General features: G+C 46.2%; 1 protein-coding gene across 1 annotated transcript in view; it reads right to left on the reverse strand.

Annotated features, from left to right (window-relative positions):
- Nucleotides 1-18,541, reverse strand: part of LOC119399729 (uncharacterized) — a 46,594-nt gene extending 28,053 nt beyond the window's left edge. The window contains exons 1-4 of the mRNA XM_037666566.2: nt 18,212-18,541; nt 14,022-14,183; nt 11,397-11,654; nt 5,517-5,729 (exon numbers count right to left, since the gene is read on the reverse strand). Of these exons, the coding sequence (XP_037522494.1) occupies nt 5,517-5,729; nt 11,397-11,654; nt 14,022-14,183; nt 18,212-18,424 (846 nt within the window). The 5' untranslated portion in view covers nt 18,425-18,541. The remainder of the gene's footprint in view (nt 1-5,516; nt 5,730-11,396; nt 11,655-14,021; nt 14,184-18,211) is intronic.
- Between the last annotated feature and the right edge of the window lie 388 nt (nt 18,542-18,929).

Consider the following 18,929-nt stretch of genomic DNA (forward strand, 5'->3'; position numbering starts at 1 on the left):
GCAGCTTTGCAATCTTTCTTTTTTTTATGCAGACAACTGTGTCGTCACTACCGAGGAGATGTCAGATTAGGTGCTGGTGGAAACTGTCCGCGACCACGGTGACGATGACGGATCTTCGGATGTCAACTCGTCACGCGCTTTGCCGCCTTGCGCCACACTGCGGGTGCACTAGACCGTGGCTTCCGTGATTAGCTCCGGCAGCGTACCGTAGCGTTGCCAAAGTGAATCTCAGAGGCCACGGCTAGACGATGACGGAGCAGCGTTGGATTGATTTCCTACGAACATTCAGTATTGCCATCCGTCATGAACAAGCAACAGAGCAAAATAACGCAATTTTTTTTGCCACTAAATAAATGTTTTGGGTAAGCTCTGCCTTGAGTTCCCCCTTTATTTAATTTCCAAATTTTCTCGCTGATACTGCATATAACGAAAACCTGTTTGTAACGAATTTTGGGGGGAATTTGTCAATTTCATTATATCCAGGTTTAAGGGGGGACGCGCCTTTCGTATCGCGAAAAATGGCATAAAATCGGTTTTTTTTGAAAATCGCATTTTCAGTTTTTGTAGACCCTTTTCTATCATATTCCAAAATATCTTCACCAAAAACCACGTAGAAGTGCTTTAAAAAATTTGTTACGCCTGCCACGGTGGCGAAAGTTATTGCGGAAATCGCAAAAAAAACACCGATTTTCAAAAAATAATAGCTCCGCAACGGCGCCACCGTTCGCCGATATTTTGGTCTCGTCGGAACGAGCATTTCTCCGTCTTCGAATTCCCCGCCTCAGCTGGCTCTTCCCTTCGAAAACAAGCGCACAAAAAGCAGATGTCCGAAGGTCGTTTCGAGGCCTCCGATTGGCCGCGTCCGCCATGTTGCCCCAGCGCGCCTCGCCATTGGTTCGATGCGCGCTTCGGGGGATCGTCGGCTGCTGCTATGGCTGCTGCTTGCGCTTCGCGAGGTCACGGCTGTCGAAAGTCGCGGTCTTTATGACGCGTTCGCACTCGTTATGTGTTCACGGCTCGAAGTCGACGATCACGTAGAACTTAACTACGTTTTAGTTAGGAGCTGCAAGCGGAAGCCCGATCAGATTACGATGGCACGCCGCACTCGTAGCGAACGTCGTAAGCGCGCGTCTCGGTCCGACCCTTCAGTTGACTCGTCGGATCAGCGGTTGGAGGTTCTGCTATCAACAGTTCGTACGTAGTGACGAAGATAATCGCGGGACGACTCCTTGTACTCGCGACCACGCATTACGTACTTTGAAACAAACATCGGGCACCGCGGCCGGCGCGTCTACTGCTCGGAGTCGTCGCTAGGCCTAACTCCGCTCACGGCGCCGGCGTGCGAGACGAACCTCGAACTTTGCGGGCATGAACAACGCGTTAGAGGAACCGCGGCAGTGTGCTTCTTCGTAAGCAACGCAGCGCATCGCCCGCCGGCTCCTCGGAACCGCGGATGGTAATTTTACGCATCGGCAGCGGACCCCACAACCAAGCTCGTCGCGCAGCGGCCGCGCGTCGGCGTCCCGAAATGCGAGACCAAACACGTTGCGCGCCGATTTTTCGTCGCCGCACCTAGGGATACTGCGCATCGTCACCGAATGCCGCGACCCAGAACATCGCGTGCAGATTTCCCGGACTCCGCGGCCGAGCACTTCGAGGTGAAATAAAGCACTGTTGATGCAATTTAGGCGCGCTTGGAGCCGTGCGTGGCATCGCCGCAAGCTCTCGTGAATCATCTGAAAAAAAAAATAAAAGCCTCGCAGATAACCGTGTTCGCCGCAACCGGGTGAATTGTGAAGCGCATCACAGTCGAGGTTTACAAGTGAGCTTGAGTGAAGCAGGGAGATGAATTTACATCTGCCCAATTCGGGTCTTGAATAAACAGCTAAGGAATTTCTATTCCCCCAATGTTTTGGCCGTAATTGCCTGTTATTTAGGAGGAAGGGATAGGCTGTCATGATGAGAGCCACTCTTAGTATCCTATAAAAATTATTCAATGATCAATTGCAATAAAGACTTAGTGATAGCACGAATACAAGAAAGCTGGCAAAGCACCACAGCATATGGCCTAATCACATTACAATATAACGGGCAGCCGAGAAAGATTCTCTGCGCTTGAAAAAGGCTAAGAATCGATCACTAGAGAAGATGGAAAGGCGGCAAAGAAAGAGAGTGCCAAAGGACACCTCCAGTTATGCTGCAGGATCATTTTAGAACTACATATGTGCTCAAAACTTTCAAACGTCGTTTTCTCAAAATGACTTTTTTGGCTAGTGAGGCTGCTTATCCCAGCCCACGGTGTTAGAATAGGTTAGGTGTACCGACATTCCACCTCCGCCACGCAGCCTCCTCGCCGAACATGGGGACGCGCTTCGCGTTTTTTCCGACAGGCTGCGCTGGGTGTATCGAGGCTTCAGGTCAGCCGCTTCAACGGGGGCCGCGTCGCTTACAAAGCTGCATTTGCGACAACTCTTCAACTGCTGGCCCCTTCCTTTTTTATCAGGGTAACCGCATATATCAATCTGATTTGAAAGTAAATGCACAACATCAAGAAATTCAGCGGCGGTAGCCAACAGATGGAAATACATAGGAAATATAGCCTCTGCGAACAGCGATAATGAGTTTACAGGTGAACACGAATTTCAAAAATATTTTAGCTCGTGCACAAATAAGGCCACCGTGGCAAATTGGTTGAGGCCACCGCGACAAACTGGGTTAATAATAACATCTGGTGTTTTACGTCCCAAAACCACGATACGATTATGAGAGACGCCGTAGTGGAGGGCTCCGGAAATTTCGACCATCTGGTGTTCTTTAATGTGCACTGACATCGCACAGGCCTCTACCATATCGCCTCTATCGAAATGCGATCGCCGCGGCCGGAATCGACCCCGTGACAACGGAACACCGTGCCCACGTCTTCGGGTCAGCAGCCGAACACCTTAGCCACTGGTCCACCGTGGCGGACCCGAACTGGGTTAGTCAAAAAGAATAAGGTATTCCCTGAAAAAGAAAGCGGGGGTGAGGGGGGTTGACGTCTCTCTATATGATGCTTGTAAGAAGAACGCAACACATTTGACAATGGTAGGCTAGAAATTCCTTTCATGGGTTGTCGTTCTGCATGCACCATATTTCATGGATTCAAGCAGCCGCCCACGGTGTTAGTTATTGTTCAGCCACCTTTGAAACGTTTACACGTGCTGGCGCGTGTTAGTGAAGGTTAACGTCCGTTTACCGACCAATCCATCATGACTCACCATGTGCCATTCTGATTCTGCCTCTCGTTATTCGTCACAGACATGCTGTTTGTTGCAGTAGCAGAAGTAGAACTTTGTGCCCTGCTCTGGGTGCACAAACGTGAAATGGTCGTGCCCGTTTCCTTTTCAGCGTCCTAACCATTTGCTTTCCAGTTTTTCTTTCGGGAATGACAGGAATTGAGAGTGACACCATATTCCGTGACATCACTGTCTGACCCGTTAAAACTGACACGCCAAACCAGACGAGGCCCCATTCGTGCACATACGTTCGCCAGTCGAAACGCCTGCCGCCTAAATGCTAGCCTATTTGAAATAGCTTGCCCTTGTTCATCGTGTCCTTATTTACACTAATTATATTGTCCAGATGGGCAAGAAGTGCTCTTTGCCGCGATGCATCTCGGGCTACAAATCGTGCACGGAGAAAATTTGCTTTTTCGCTGCTCCGAAGGGTAGTGACCGCTTGAAAACGTGGCCACTGCTATTCCACGGAAAAATCGCGAGTTGCAAACAACAAATTTTGTTTGTGAAAAACATTTTGATGCGCGAGTTGTCACCAAATCATGGGAAGCGCTATTTAAAAGGAAACGTTCTTGTGAGGAAACATTCTTTCGTATCATTTAGCCGCACCATACAATACTCGAGCTAAAGCAGCTTTTTTAGGCAAAATTCGTAGATCGTGCCAATACTGTGATAAAATTCTTGGTGCATAATAACGCATATATCTTGCAGTCTATTTATTTTGAATATGTCAAAGAGCGGCTTCGTAGTCATCGGCCACAAGCTGTCGCCCACTTCATTGCATTCTCTTTCAATCCTGTATTTTCCGACGTGGGAGCGGCGCGTCACCTGCTAGTGCACGCCCCGAAAGACATAGAGTTATTTTATTCAATTACATCAAAGCATCCGTCTTCTCGCAAATGTTTACAGAAATTGCAAATAAGCGGTTCGTAATAAAAGGTTCTGAAGGCTCACTTGATCTCATAAGCGAAATGCCCCTTAACATGACACCTGCTCTTTATATGATGCTTACCACAAATACATTAATTAATATTTCGAGGGCAAATGAAGGGTGAATTCAACACGCGTCACGCAACTGCAGATTTACATTTGTAGACAAATGCGGGCACTATCGTCTAGGCCACGGTGTTGCCGAGGCCAAAGGTGGTGTTTATGAGCTTCACGCCGCATGCCGAACCGTCATGCATAAAACACTACTAAGTCTTTATATCTAACTTATGTATATGATATTACAATACCACACAATCCTCACAGGGCCTTGCGATATTGCTAAACACGCTAAAACACCGAATGTTAGAAGCGTCAGGTTTGTGCTGGGTATAGCCAGGTGGCCACCGTCCCGCGCGCGCCTCCTTTCGGCAAGAAAGGGAAAGAGGTCCCCGATTTCTCCTCATTCCAATGCGCCGTCGCACCACCTAAACTATTCTAACACCGTGTCCCAGCCATATCTCTGGAACCACTCATCGAATTTCCATAAGTCTTTTTTTATTATGTACTTGAATAAATTTCTGAGGGGGTGACAAGCCCATTTTTTCAATATATTGTGTCTGTTATTTATTATAGTTAATCAAAATTTGATTGATAATATCCTAATCACCAACACTAAATTTGATGGTCTGCTAAAACTTTTCAGCAAGGAAATTCAAGAAAAGGGCTCTGTTACCCCCTGAAGTATCAATCTGGGAATCATCACAGTTAATTTCACAGTTCCAGTACCTTTTGAAAGTTCTCCAGGCCTGGGATAAGAGAACCATGTGCATTATTCTGACATACTGCCATAACTTGAGAACCAGTGAACATAACTTCATGAAATTTTGTAATTCTTCTAATGCTTTTGCTGTGAGTCTATCATGAAAATTTCATTAAGATATCTCAATAAACAAAAAAGTTGGTATCCGAAGGTAGCCTCCCCCCTTAACTGTATAAGTACACGGGCCTCAAGCATTTTCGCCTCTATAGAAAATGCGGCTGCCGCAGCCGAGATTAGATCCCGCGACATTCGGGTGAGCAGTACAGCACCATAACCACTAGACCACCATAGCGGGTACTGGAACTTTTTGAGTAGAAATTATTCGTCCAAATCCCTAGAGGCTTCAAGCCTAAAATTTACTATTTGCCCATCCCTACTTATAAGCTAAGCCACCTCTGCAGACACACTCTTTTTAATTGCCGTTGGTGGACAATTTACCCCGTGTAATGTCTAAATGATGGGCTGGCATGTGGAAATCAGGCAGCACTCACATCTGGCGCTAGCGGTGCAGCTCGGTCGATGGTGTCCTGCGAGGCCCACTTAACAATCGCTCGCTCGATGAGCAGGTTAACCAGGAAAAGCATGAGTAGCCAGGGACGGGCACCAGCTGTCCGCTTGGAGGTCGTCATGAGGAAGGAAAGCACCGCGGCTAGGGCGTAGTACCCCAGGGAATGCAGCGTTGCAAACTGGTCCACAAAGAATGCCTGCAAGCACAAAGTATATGAAGCAAAGGATGTGCCGAGGGTTCATTACAGCAAAGCTCTCTAGTATACTCTGTGCCGTTGGCATCATCATCATAGTACAGTCAAACCCGAATATATCGAATCTGAAGGGGATCACAAAAAAAGTTCTATACAATAAGTAATTCTATACATGAAACACTTTACATATGGAATCTATTTCAAGGGGACTTCACATCTCTTCGACATACGCAATACAGTAGACTCTCGTTAAACGGAACCTGAAGGGACCAGGAAGATATGTTCCGTTAAACAGAACATATTTTCCTGGTCCCTTCAGGTTCTGTTTAACAGGAGTTACGTTACCCGAGAGATGAACATGAGTGCAGAATTCAAGTACGAAAGCAATCATTTTACTGGCAGTTCTTCCTGGCAGCAGTTCCATTTAAAGGGGTCATGAAGCACCCCTTGCGCTTGTTGAAAAAACACATCCTGCGGAAAGCTGACACGGCCATGAACTGCTCTGCAAAATATTACAGTCGTGCGCGCCGCGTAAAGGCCACTAGCGAAGCGCGAAGTTGCCGTTTCCTCAGGCGCCCTCTTTTCAAACAGAGGCCGGTTCTCACTCTCGTCGGTGGCGGGGTGTCTGCACGTTGACGTCGTGGATCTGCCAGTTCACGTCGCAAGAGATATAGCATGCTTATTGGCCGATAGCCGGATGAGATGCGCTTCTTGCCACGGGGTGCCGCCACTTGCCTGCGCTGCACTCCTCAGTCTGCTAAATTTACACGGTAGCCGCACTCGCGCACGCGAATCACAGCGGGAGAGCGATCGCGTTTCATGACGCGCACTGACCTAACTTCTTACTCCCGTGCCATCCCTCCCTGTTTAGCTTCCAGTGCGCTCGTCGGCACGAGATAAGAGAAAGCGCTGAGAGCGTGCGCCAAACCCCCATAACTCCGCACATTCTTGACAGATTCGAGAAATTTTTGCAGCAATCGATTCGGGAGGCAGTAAACTCCGATACTGAGGTCATTAGATCATTACTTAGAAAAGTGATTCATGACCCCTTTAAGAGATTAACGTTTACTGAGAGTTTACTGTAGTTTATTATATGTGGGTTCAATATATGCGGGATCGACTGTAGTAGTAGTAGGCGTCACGCAGGTCACGTGATCAGAGGAGGGAGTGATGCAAACTGATGATGATGCATGCGATCTCGCTAGCCAATCACACTTGCGTGCTTATGCCTTCACTGTCCAACGGTTTTAACGGCGTGGGGCTGGCTGAATTTTTATTGAACATATTCGCAAGCACACAACGCATTAAATAACATACAGTAGTGTTTGAACCAATAGCCTTGTCAGCTTGTCTGTGGTCCATTGAAGAATGTCTTAAATTGTGGAGTCTCATGCACCAATAGCAAGTTTTAGTACGGTGCACATTGCGTCTATAATGGAATTGTGTACTTAAGGGGCCCTGCAACACTTCGCCAAGTAATCATCGAATGGCTTCATTAAATGAATTTATTGCCTCCCAAATCTACCGCCACGAAAATTTTTAGAATCCGTTAAGTACGAGCGGAGGTTAGAGAGATTTGTCACATGCTGTATTTGCTTTCTCTCTTCTCTCGTCCTGACGAGCACGCCGGAAGCTAAGCAGGGAAGGATGGCACGAGGGAAAGAAGTCACGTCATGTCACGCACATGTCATGACCTTGAGCACTTTTCCTTTTTTTCTTCGAATGCACAGCTTACTTTCAGTGCAATCGCAAGGGTGCGCGTGGGCACTTGGCGGCCTCCCGTGGCAGCCGCAGTAACTATGCAACCCACAATGCTCAAATCAGCCAATGGCCGTGAACTTGGGTATATAGTGCAGTGATGTGGCCCCTTTAAGGATGCACCGTTCTGCATAGAATACTGTACATGTGAAGAAACCAAGAGTGAGTCAACCATAACGGTTGACTGTTACAGATGGCTAACTTCTGAACAGCCACTCATGCATGCTATGCTAAATGCTAAACGCGGCATTCTTACATGTGCAGCACCACTATGAATGTAAAGTAAGTAGTACTGAAACTCACCAATATCGCGGTTTGGTTTAAGCAGTAGGCTGTAGGTGGAGCTCAATTAATAGTGATCACCTGGGTGTTCTACATAAAACTGGTACAGAGTGCCTAAATAAGCACGCTTACTAACCTGCACTGCTCCAAGGAAAGTCACTATGTTAAAATTATGTTAAAAAGTGACAGCCAAGCAACTTATTGGAGGAGGTGTGAGCGAATCTTCATTTTCACCCTCAAAAAAGTTTAATCTAACGCATGTTGTCTTTCTAATAAAATTACAATATTAATGAGCACTAACAGACAATAATGCCAAGGGAAGTATAGGGGATGTTTTTAGTAGTAAATGTAAGGTAAATGTGAAGAAAGAAAAGTGGACGAAAAGATAGCTTGCGGTAGCTCAGTTGGTAGAGCATCGGACGCGTTATTCGAAGGTCGCAGGTTCGGTCCCTGCCCGCGGCAAGCTATCTTTTCGTCCACTTTTCTTTCTTCACATTTACCTTACATTTACTACTAAAAACATCCCCTATACTTCCCTTGGCATTATTGTCTGTTAGTGCTCATTAATATTGTGTATAACAAAGAAAACGAGCCCTTAGAAATTAACACTTCTTTCCTTCAATAAAATTACAGTCACACTAGCAAAAAAAACGCCTGTCAGTTCGATATAGGGCATAATTCGATATAAGCCTGCTAAAGAACTGGGCATCATAAATTCGCACACCCTTCATAAAGGTACATTACTGACGAAGCTAGCTTAGTTGCGCTTGAAATAGTCTTCCATTTTTTTCTGTTTGAGCAACTTCGCTGCCTGCGACAGCACGCATTTCTCAACATGGTCTAAAGAGCCAAAGCAGGCGAGGCCGCAACCTTCCACATTCACGCAGAAGCGCCGGACTAGTGCGAGAGCACCAATCACCTCTCAGGATGTGGGCAGAGGATCGTCGTTTCTCATGCCTTTCTTTGAACCGCTGTAGCCAACCGGAGCCACCTTGAAAATCCTCCCTGCCAAGGAGAAAAGCCATGTCCTTTGCTTTTTGTTCAATCATGGGGCCGGACAAGGGGAGGTTGCGCAACTGAACGTCAACAAACCACTTGTACACGGCTGCCTCGAAGTTTCATACACGGTCGTGCGTACGCATCGGGCGCCACAGGCACCGGGTCTTTTGTCCCCTTTATCCCTAACCTCTGCCTTATTCGTCAAGATCGTGCGGAGAGTGCTCCTTGGAATCTTGCACGCTGCCGTGACGTCCGACTTCTTTTCACCACGTTCGACTCGGATTTATAATTTCGAGCTTCAAAGCGAAAGGCAAATTCTGCCGCTTCACTAGCCATCACGGCACAGGCACATGGTGCGAAGCACAAGGAACGAGAAATGCAGGGAGATAGCTCGCACGACAAGAGTACAAGAGGCCTTGATTGGCTGTCTCAGCAAGCGCTGCGGGTGGGTCAGGATCATTTTTTGCAGGGGTGTGACGGCGGCTCGACTGATGCGGCGCGGTCACGATAGGAAGAGCGGGTCATGCGCCGCCGTGTTAAACCACTTTTGGAGTTAGCGGTGGGAAGAAGCGCCAGTTTCTCCGCTGCTACGAGGGAAGGCCAACTTCCGGGGGCACTTTTGCCCCGCTTGACGTTCGATATATCGGGAGTCGCTGCTATTCTTGTTCGATGTAACCGTAATTTTCGCTATATATTCTCACTGTAACTATACCATGTTCAGAAGTTGTTCGATATACAGGATAATTCGATGTCAACGGGTTCGACTGTAGTCCAAAAACTGTGTGCGCATTAGAATCGCGTACGAAAACAAAGACACATTGCTGACAGCCTCCCGTCAAAAAGGTCAGATACAGTACTGTACAACCTCGCTGTCACGCTCCCGGGTACTGCGTTTTCCTGGCTGTCATGTCGTTTTCGGCCAGCCCCGGCATAGCTCCCATAGGATCCAGTGCATTAGGAACTCCAATGTTACATCGCAACTGCGGGACCAATCCCGCATTGTACATTGCAAACCATCACTCCCGAGACGGCCTAGGTGGCCATGTTTACTTTTCATGTGGCTTGGCTTGGCATGCGTGCTGACTTGACGATCGAATTGGCCACCAGAAGCAGAGCGGGCGACATCTATGATGCATTTTTAAGTCCCACCACCAGAAACACGACCTCCGAGATCTGTATTTTCCACCTAAACATGGCATCTGTGACGTGTTTGGGTACAAAAATTGGTTTTGATGCATTCAACAAAAGTACAGACTTCGAGATCAGTTCTTGTGGCCCGGAGTCATCCTGCTGTTTGCATGGACTGGGTGCCAGGGTGGACTCGTTACTATCGTTACTGTAGGAAATCCTTTTCGTGGCATTCTCTCGTTTCCTGTCTCTCTCTTGTGGGCTGTCGTGTTGGTCGTACGTTCATGCAGTGTCATCTTAGCACTGAACTTGTTGCAGACATTTGCACGCAGTGGTGATGCCGAAAGCCACGTGGCATTGCAGGTGCTTGAGAGATGCCTTGTACTGATTGGGTGTAAGAAAATGCATCAGGTGTTGCTGCACGGTTCCTTCAAGCAAAAGGTTTGAAATGAAATTGTGTGCTTATCGCTACTACACTAGTTTCTCAATTTTTCCCTATTTCTCAGCTCTTTTCAATAAGGTCGAAGTCTGGGTCAGTTGGTACATACGCTGAGGCAAAAACCAGTCAAAAAAGACACCGGACAAGGGGAAGAAGTGACACACACAAGGACTGGACTAGCAACTGTGCTTTATTAGCTGATAGCACCTCCCAGAAGAACCAAGGCGCATGCGCTAATCACGTAAAACCATGAAGTCAAAACCCAAAACAAGAAAAAGCAAAAGCAGAAATTGGCCTACATAACGGCCAAGAATCTACCTCCAGAGTGACAGGAACTCTCATTCCTTCTGCAGTAATGAAATAGACGTACTGCTTACACAATCATCGCGGTGCGTGTTTATATGATAACCCTCAAGGATTTCGCGCTCCTCCTTGCCACTCCCTCTACTTAAAATCTTAACATTGTAAAACAGCGGCACACAACCACAGATCTGGCAGTGGCGAGGAAGCTTAGCCCCGTCTGACGTGTTCAACGAATTGTGGTGCTCGCGCAGTCGTTCATTCAAGCATCGGCCAGTTTGGCCGATGTATACTTGTGTATGCGATTCCGCTAACACGCGAAAAAGTATACAATGTGGCTCAATGAAATTTCCCGAAACTTGGTACGTCAGGTCTATGGCCCCTTAGAGGCCAGCGTCCTCCAGTTTTACTGATTAGTAACTATGTAGGATCTGGTAGACGCCGTCAGAATCTACGACGTCATAGCGTTTGGTGCAGGAACTTCAAGGTGGCATCGCCACCCACTTACCAAGTGTCTTCTTGCGGCAAGAGTGGTGACTGGAATTGCGAAAGAGTATTTGACTAATATGAGAAAAATCACTTTTCTCTTCATTGTCCCTCTAACGAGAGTCTACAGTATTCTGTTTCTTGGTCTGGACAGATGACTCTTCTTTCACCATTTCATGAACACATTCTGGGACTTGGCACAACTGATTCACAACGACAAAACACGTATCCCTCACTGAACACTTGACCCGAAAGGGCCATCAAGCGCGTTTCCTCACCTGCACATAAGAGAGGCGGAGCAGGCTCGTGTCAAGCATCTCCCGGTGTTCGCGGAGCGTCGAGTGCGCGTTGGCCAGCTCCTGCCTCAGGTGTTCGGTCTTGTCAAACATCTGCTGCTGCCGCCGTGCAAGCTGCGCCTGCGTCTCGGCTGCGCGCCTCAGCTCGGCGGTGGCGCGCACGCTGGTCGCGCCCAGCTCGGAGATGGTGCGCGCCGCATCCACCTGCCACTTGCGGCTGCGTAGGAACGCACAAATCACCTGCAAAGTGCACGCACATGGATGAGAATTAGCATTTTGCAACGCCATGTCGCATTAGTGATTGACTTGTTCGTGGGTTCTAATGTCCCAAAGCAGCAGTGAAGCCGTGAGAGACAACTTATTAATTAATAAGTTGTCATGAACACATTCATGACAACTATTAAACATAGTTTAATATATGTTTAAACACATATGTGTCAAATTGTGTTAATATGTGTTAAACACACATCAAAAGTTGTCTCTCACAGCTTCACTGCTGCCTTGGGCGCATTTCTCCAAATTAATCATGTAGCTCTGGAGTTTTTTAACGTGCGCTTAAGCACAGGTACCTGATCAACTGTACCATCCATGTACAGTAGAAGTCACTTATACGTTACTCACTTATGTGTTTTCCTGTGTACAATGTTCCTGGCATCCAGCTACAGGAAAGAACTTGCAGATACCTCTGTATTAAAAATCCCCTTTTTACACTCCTGCCTCACACATCGTGAACTGTCGCTGTACTTAATGTGCTGAGGAGGTACCATAAAAGCCGGTATACAGTGTACTGTCAGTAGGAACTCCTGTTAAACGGAACACATTTTGCTGGTCCCTGCAGGTTCCATTTAATGAGAGTCTACAGTATAGGTCGAAGTGAAAATAAAATTCGAGAAGTCGACCCCTATCTTATATACCAGTCATTGGCAGAAAAGCTTCGGGAGTCAGGCCACTATGGACAACTGAAGTCAACAGTCTCCATTGCCACCACAATCGTTGGCATCACTTTGTTTACTGCCAGCCTTGTGCCATGGGTGGCCTGATTTTGCATTTTTGTTGCTGTCTTGTGAATCTGTTTGGACTTTATGAGCTCCTTTTTTTTTTCTTGTTCTCGGTCTAGAGCTGGAGAAAAAGGTTGCACAATTAATTGGGGAGCTACGCTCGCGTCATGATTGCTACCAGTGACCTCAGAGTGCATCCAAATTAAAACTGTCAAGGTAGTTGCAACATTTTACGAAGAGAGTGCTTTGCTTAAGCCCATCTTTTGGCCTTCTGACAAGTAGAACGCACATACACGCAGCTGTAAATAAATGAAATTTTCACTGTGCACCATTCGAAATTGCGTTTGTTGCACCGTAAAGGCGCTTTTTCATCCTTTGGCATTACATGTACTTTTTTTTTTTCGATTTTCAGTAGTCAGGGGGTCGACCGATATTTCGGTTCAACCTGCACTCTGGTTTTTACGGTAGTTTACCGTGTAAAGGGTTCCAGCAGGTCACGATGCGAGCGCAAGAGGAGAAACGCACAGGACAAAGGCCGGCACGTTTCTCCTCTTGTGCTCCTGCTGTAACCAGCTGGCACCCTTCACGCTGTCACCATGTACCAAGTGGCCCAGAGAAACCACACTCCTAGACTGAATGAAGGAAATTTTGAAGGCTTGCTTCTTTGTTTGACACAACCTTAATGAAAACTGGCAGATAGCGAAGCCAATGAACGTATAGGGGACGTTAATTGTATGTTTTAATTGTATTGTAATAATTGTGATATAGATGCACAGAAAGTAAAGTGGACGAAAAGACAACTTGCCGCCGGCAGGGACCGAACCTGCAACCTTCGGATTACGCGCTGGATGTTCTTACCAACTGAGCTACGGCGACTGTCGTCCCCTCGTCCACTTATCGGGTATTTATGTGCATGCAAACGCGGGGAGTATTAGTCAGCGCCACTCGTAACTATGACAGCGAGTGTGGAACAGTTTCCTGTTGCCAGATGGCAAAAAAGAAACAGTGATCCTAGGCATGCGTAGGATCCAATGACGTTTAGTTTAGAAAAATCTGTGCAGCCAGTATATATAATCAATATAGATCAAATTATGTTTTAATTAATAACTTATTTTAAAATTAATTTCCTACTTAAAAGCTGAATTTATGTAGCGATTCACAATTTCACCAAGCGACACAATGTACAAATGGCCTTTTTTGTTGCTCATTGCTGTCGCACAGACTTTAGCATACAGACGATGTTACGAATGGGTTTCAGTGCCATCATATTGGGCCGTTAACCATGCCGTTTTGTATCTTTAACAATTAAACAAACAGGGCTACGGTAGACGTAAACCCATTAATATGGTTGGGTTGATGCATTTGACATTTTACAGCTTCATTAGTTCACGTCGCAATATAGAAAAAATAAGAAAACATTCGTTTCACAGCCCAAGGTGGCAGCGTCCATGTTCCTTGCGTAAAATCGCCTATATGAGGTTCGAGCTTTACCGTTGGCCCAATGTCAACTTGCATTGCATTGCTTCAGCCTCTGTTTTGCCTGTGTACGTATGCAACCAACCTCCCTGCAACACCCGCGACATTAAAAAACGGCAGGAATTCCACTTGCCTGCGTGTGGGTGAAGAACTGGGTGTATGAGGTGGCCAGGGGTTTCTCGAGGAACTCCGCCAGGGCCGGGCAGAGCGACAGTGGCTGGGACTCGCGACACCGAATGGGTGGCTTGCCCATCTTCTCCAGAAAGCAGCTCGTGAAGGCCAGCGCAAGACGACCCTGTCATAGACAGTCAAAGATGATGGCATAACTGTCACAGCAGCGCTTTCCAAAACAGTGCTACGTGATACCCATCTCCAAAATAGTGTTACTTCGAGGTGACGGCGATGAACTGAATTGAATCTTCATTTTCATGTGAAGTACATGAAGGATGGTGGGAGCAAAAGCTGCGCTAAAGCAGCTTGACTGGCGCCCGCTAGCTACAAAGGGGGTCAGAGGTAGTGGCACAGAAATGAAATAAGAAATGAAAAGCATGATATACGGTATGATATTGTGAATAAGTACAACAGCAGTAATCAGAATTATTACATGACCTAGACGGATACGATGGTTATTAAGCAAAACATCGCAAGTTAGAAGAGAATACACATGTGTATGTGCATTATAAGAACGTAGAAGTAGCTTATGTAGATACAAAACGGTAAATTACAGATAACTAATGCATACTGCTGATAACTAATGACCAGCATTTTATAAAAACAATAATATAACATCGGTTGACATATTTTCTAGGTTAACACCAATGCTACTAAGACAATTTAACATTTTAGGAATAACACTGCATAGCAGCTGGCCACCATACTTCGTGCGTGATCGAGGTTGACAAGTACAGCAGATTGGGCGAGTTGGTGCATCATAATCTCGTTTTGCTATATCGCAGCTCAGTTTGATCCTGAAGGAAGGAGGCAATAGCAAAGAAGGAATTGACTGGCAACAGGATGAGCACTAATAAACTTCTAACTTTTCTTTATTTAATAACCCTATAGCACATTATATGGTTCCATTACAGCAGATCTGCAACTTGCACACGACCAAAAAACATGATTAAATGCGTGACACAGGACACGCGACCAAAAAACGCAGTTAAAGCCAGTATCAAATCTTTCAATTTACAAGAATACATCAGCACTCCACTGAAAACACATTGTCCGCCCAAGAAAATAGAGTTCTTTTCCATTAACGCTACAGATGGGGTACTCGCGCACAACTTGACATATTTTGCAGTTGAATTTACTTCAATATTCTGACATGTCAACTGATTACGACTGTCATTTTGGGCCGCAGTCGTAATCAGTTGAGGTGTGAGAATACTGAAGCAAATTCTATTGCAAAATGTGTCAGGTTGTGCGTGAGTACACTACCTGTAGCTTTATCTAGAAAAGAACTCTCTTTTCTTGGGCGGATGAGATGCATCGGCTCTATATGCATGCATTGTTGCACATTCCAGTGTGATCGGTGGTGCCAGTAATTTCTGGAATGCACACTGTTAGTCGGGTCACGTAGGCAATCTGATTATAACTGCCAATAACATTAGTGAAGCTTCTGACACACCAAGCAATAACTTTTATAACATTTTGTTAGACAGTGAAAAAACAGTCACTGGAAAAACAAAACTAAACTAGTATGCATCTCAATATATACAAACACTGTTGCCACGAGAGAAAATTACTACACATGTCTATTTTTAATTAGTATAGCAATAACATCTAAGCTGAAATATTTTTAAAGGCAGCGGTCTTGTGCGATTGAACATCTTACTACGCATACAGTATACACTTATTAGTACATTTCCCCAAAGCAAATTGCTAAATGGCTGGAAGTGATTACTGGTGGGTGAAAATTCACAACAAGCTGCGACGCGTATATTTATTGGCATCTAGTGGATGGTATCAGATTCGTGATAAACTGAAACAAGCAGTGTCTGTGGCACATCATATTTGGTAGCACATTTCAACCCATTTCGCGCTTTTCACTGTGTCGAGAAATAACACAGTGCTTTTAAGTTATTTCAGTTGTTGAGAGCAGTACAATGCCAGCTGAAGAGGGACAAGAGAATGTGTATGCATGAAGATACACAAAAAGAATGCGTATGCAGGAAGATAGTTCCAGCCGAGCGAAGTTCTGTAGAGTAAAGATGCATCGCGAGATTTGGTTGCGCAGTGCATCTTCCACCTGGGAAGAAACAGGGGTAGCGGAGAGTGCAGTTGATATTATGCGAAACAAAGGGCCCTGTGTAGGAGACATGTTACGCACTACTGTGCGTCGTCAGATGTCTCCTTCCCTGTGTGTCTTCATTCTTTGCTGCGCTATGACAAATTGAAAATGGCACATGAAGAAGCCCACATTGCTACCCTTACCAAATGAACCTGGGCCAGTGACGCAATGCATAGGACAGACAGCTGGTCATCAGTTACAGCAATCGAACGGTAACCATGGAATGAAAAACACAGCTGAGGACAGCAGCGAGTTAGATGGTGTCATGAAATTAAGTTTCCAGGGATCAAATAGAATCAGCTCACACAAGATAAGGTAAATTGGAGGACATTTGGGAGAGGCCCTTGCCCTGCGATGGACACACAAAATAGGCTGATAATGAATGCACTTAAAGGAAATGCATGAAGCAAAGCAAAGTGTAACAGGCAGGATCCTGGCAAACGCACTGTTGTTCCTAATTAGCCCTGTAAACATGACATCAGGAACGTGAGCCTCCAATGGCAATCACAGGACAGCGCCCATGCCTCATTGCCTAACTTGCACCACTTTCGATCATTGCCGAGTTCAGAAAGCTCTTGCAAGTGCAGTGAACATAAGCAGTAATACAAAACCATACTACAATGAATGAGCTGTATTACAATACCTTTAAAAAAAGTGGAGGCACAAATATAACACAATTTGAACAGTTCCATGCAAATCATCTTGCATGTAATGGGCCATCCAGCACTGTTGGATGTTCCCTAATGTATCGCCAGGCGAAGTGACAACATGACAATGAGAGCAGCTTGATGATGGCAGCAGCAAAGATGGTATGACTGGTATGCCATGCTCTTTCGATAACACTTTCCAAATCTGTTCCAATGTGATCCCTATTTTATACAGGGGAAGAGCAGGGTATGATTCTTCTCGGCTGCTATTTCTACTTCAACCAGCAAGGAACGTTTCCTAACATACCCTCTGCCTTCAGAATGGTGCACGCTGTGCCTAAAGGTCTTGATCCATAGCATTCGAGAATGCTCCATAGAATAAATGCAGTGCTGAATGCTTAGTGGTATTGCACACAATTGCCTTCTTCATAAATCAGCCACCTACACAAAATTAACTTCGATGCTGTTCTAATGCAAAACAAAAGACGTTCCCTTTGTGGGTGTTTTTGTACTACCTGTGCTAAAATTTACGGCCTGCCCTATCAATAAGAGTTCCTTTTTTGGATGCATAATGTCAAATTCATTCATTTAAATTGATCAGGACAGGTGCCACGACAGGTATGACAGCGCTGAAACTTCCAAAACTGTTGAAAGCGAAAAACAGCAACCCATAACTATCACTGCGATTGCTGCAAAGATAGTGATCACTGACCTAAACATTGAGCTTTCAATGACGTATTGTCCGTTAGAGTAGTCACGATTGTTATAGTACTGTTTGCCTCTCGGCCCGTGATGCATTTCTTTACGCGGAATTCATACAGTACCCTTCCCCCACACCTCCACCCTTTTCCTTTAATTCAACGTTTTAATTAACGGCCGGTCATTGTGTTCATGCTTACACCACGTGCATGCAAACTTTTCAAGATTGCTCAATTGTTAGTACCAGCAGAGGTCAGCTAACACGCGAAGTAGTAATCGAAGTAATCGAAGATTATAGGCCGGCGGACAACTGTTTTCAAGCCATCGATTGCCCTCTTCTGTAAAGAGGGCGCCTATCTGCGTAAAAATAGTTGAGTATCTAAAAGTGTGCATAGTGATGACTGTTGAAAAACGACGTTGCCTATATACGTGGCTTCGTTTTCGAAGTAAACATTGTTGCAAGCTAGCGCCTGTTATGTCACGCCTTTCTCGGTCCCTGTTTTTTCGTGCGCCATAAGCGTCATCGTGTTCATGTTTTCCCTACCTTATACAACACCAACGAGAGAGCACGATTACCGACTTTTCCATCCACAACACCATGCTCACGTGCGCCAAGATAAAAACGCGCGAGAGCCAACCCTACAATGTAAAAACGGTAATCGAGCGCGATAGATTCCTGTGGCGTACCTGCAACTCCTCAGTGAGCTCGTCGCATCCTCGTTCGAGCCGTGCGACCGCGTCGCTCCAGCACACCCCGTACTCGGGTATCTTGGCCAGCACGGCTTTGTACTGACGTTCGCCCTGCTCGACGCCGCTCGGTGTCTCGAATGGGACGGGCTCACCCGCGGCAGCGAAGCAGGTAGCCGCCACAAACCACGTCAGGGAGACGTGCCACGCCATTCTATCTAAACTCGGTTATACGGTTTGCTATACGTAATTGGCGAGCTACACAAGCGATGCCAACAAACGCTACCTCGTTGAGGCCAGTGTCATTCTTGTTCGAAACGGACGCCGGCGAGCGCAAAAACAGAACAAGTGATGATGATAGCAGTGGCGATGATGATGATGACTGTTATTGACTGCTGCTTTGAAAATGGGCCGTCAGGCGGCCTCCGTATTTCTTTTGTCTTTTTGCTCTTTTTCAAGCTCTGGTGTTGTGTCATCTAATGCGCTCCGACATCCTATCGCTTTTTAAAAATTAAAAGGGAAAAATGTGTTGGCTCATACGGATCGGGACGCCGCTGTGAGAACAGCTGTTCTCACAGCTGTAGTTTTTGTTTCGAAACTTCGTCATTCTGGCGCATGTTCCGATGTATTTACGTTGGTTACTTTGAGCGACGCGAAGGACTGACGAGTGACGACAAAGAGGGCGGACAAGTAGTGCGCAAAGATCCTCGCGCATTTT

Source organism: Rhipicephalus sanguineus, chromosome 7 (assembly GCF_013339695.2).
Source record: "Rhipicephalus sanguineus isolate Rsan-2018 chromosome 7, BIME_Rsan_1.4, whole genome shotgun sequence".
In the NCBI taxonomy this organism is placed as follows: Eukaryota; Metazoa; Arthropoda; class Arachnida; order Ixodida; family Ixodidae; genus Rhipicephalus; species Rhipicephalus sanguineus.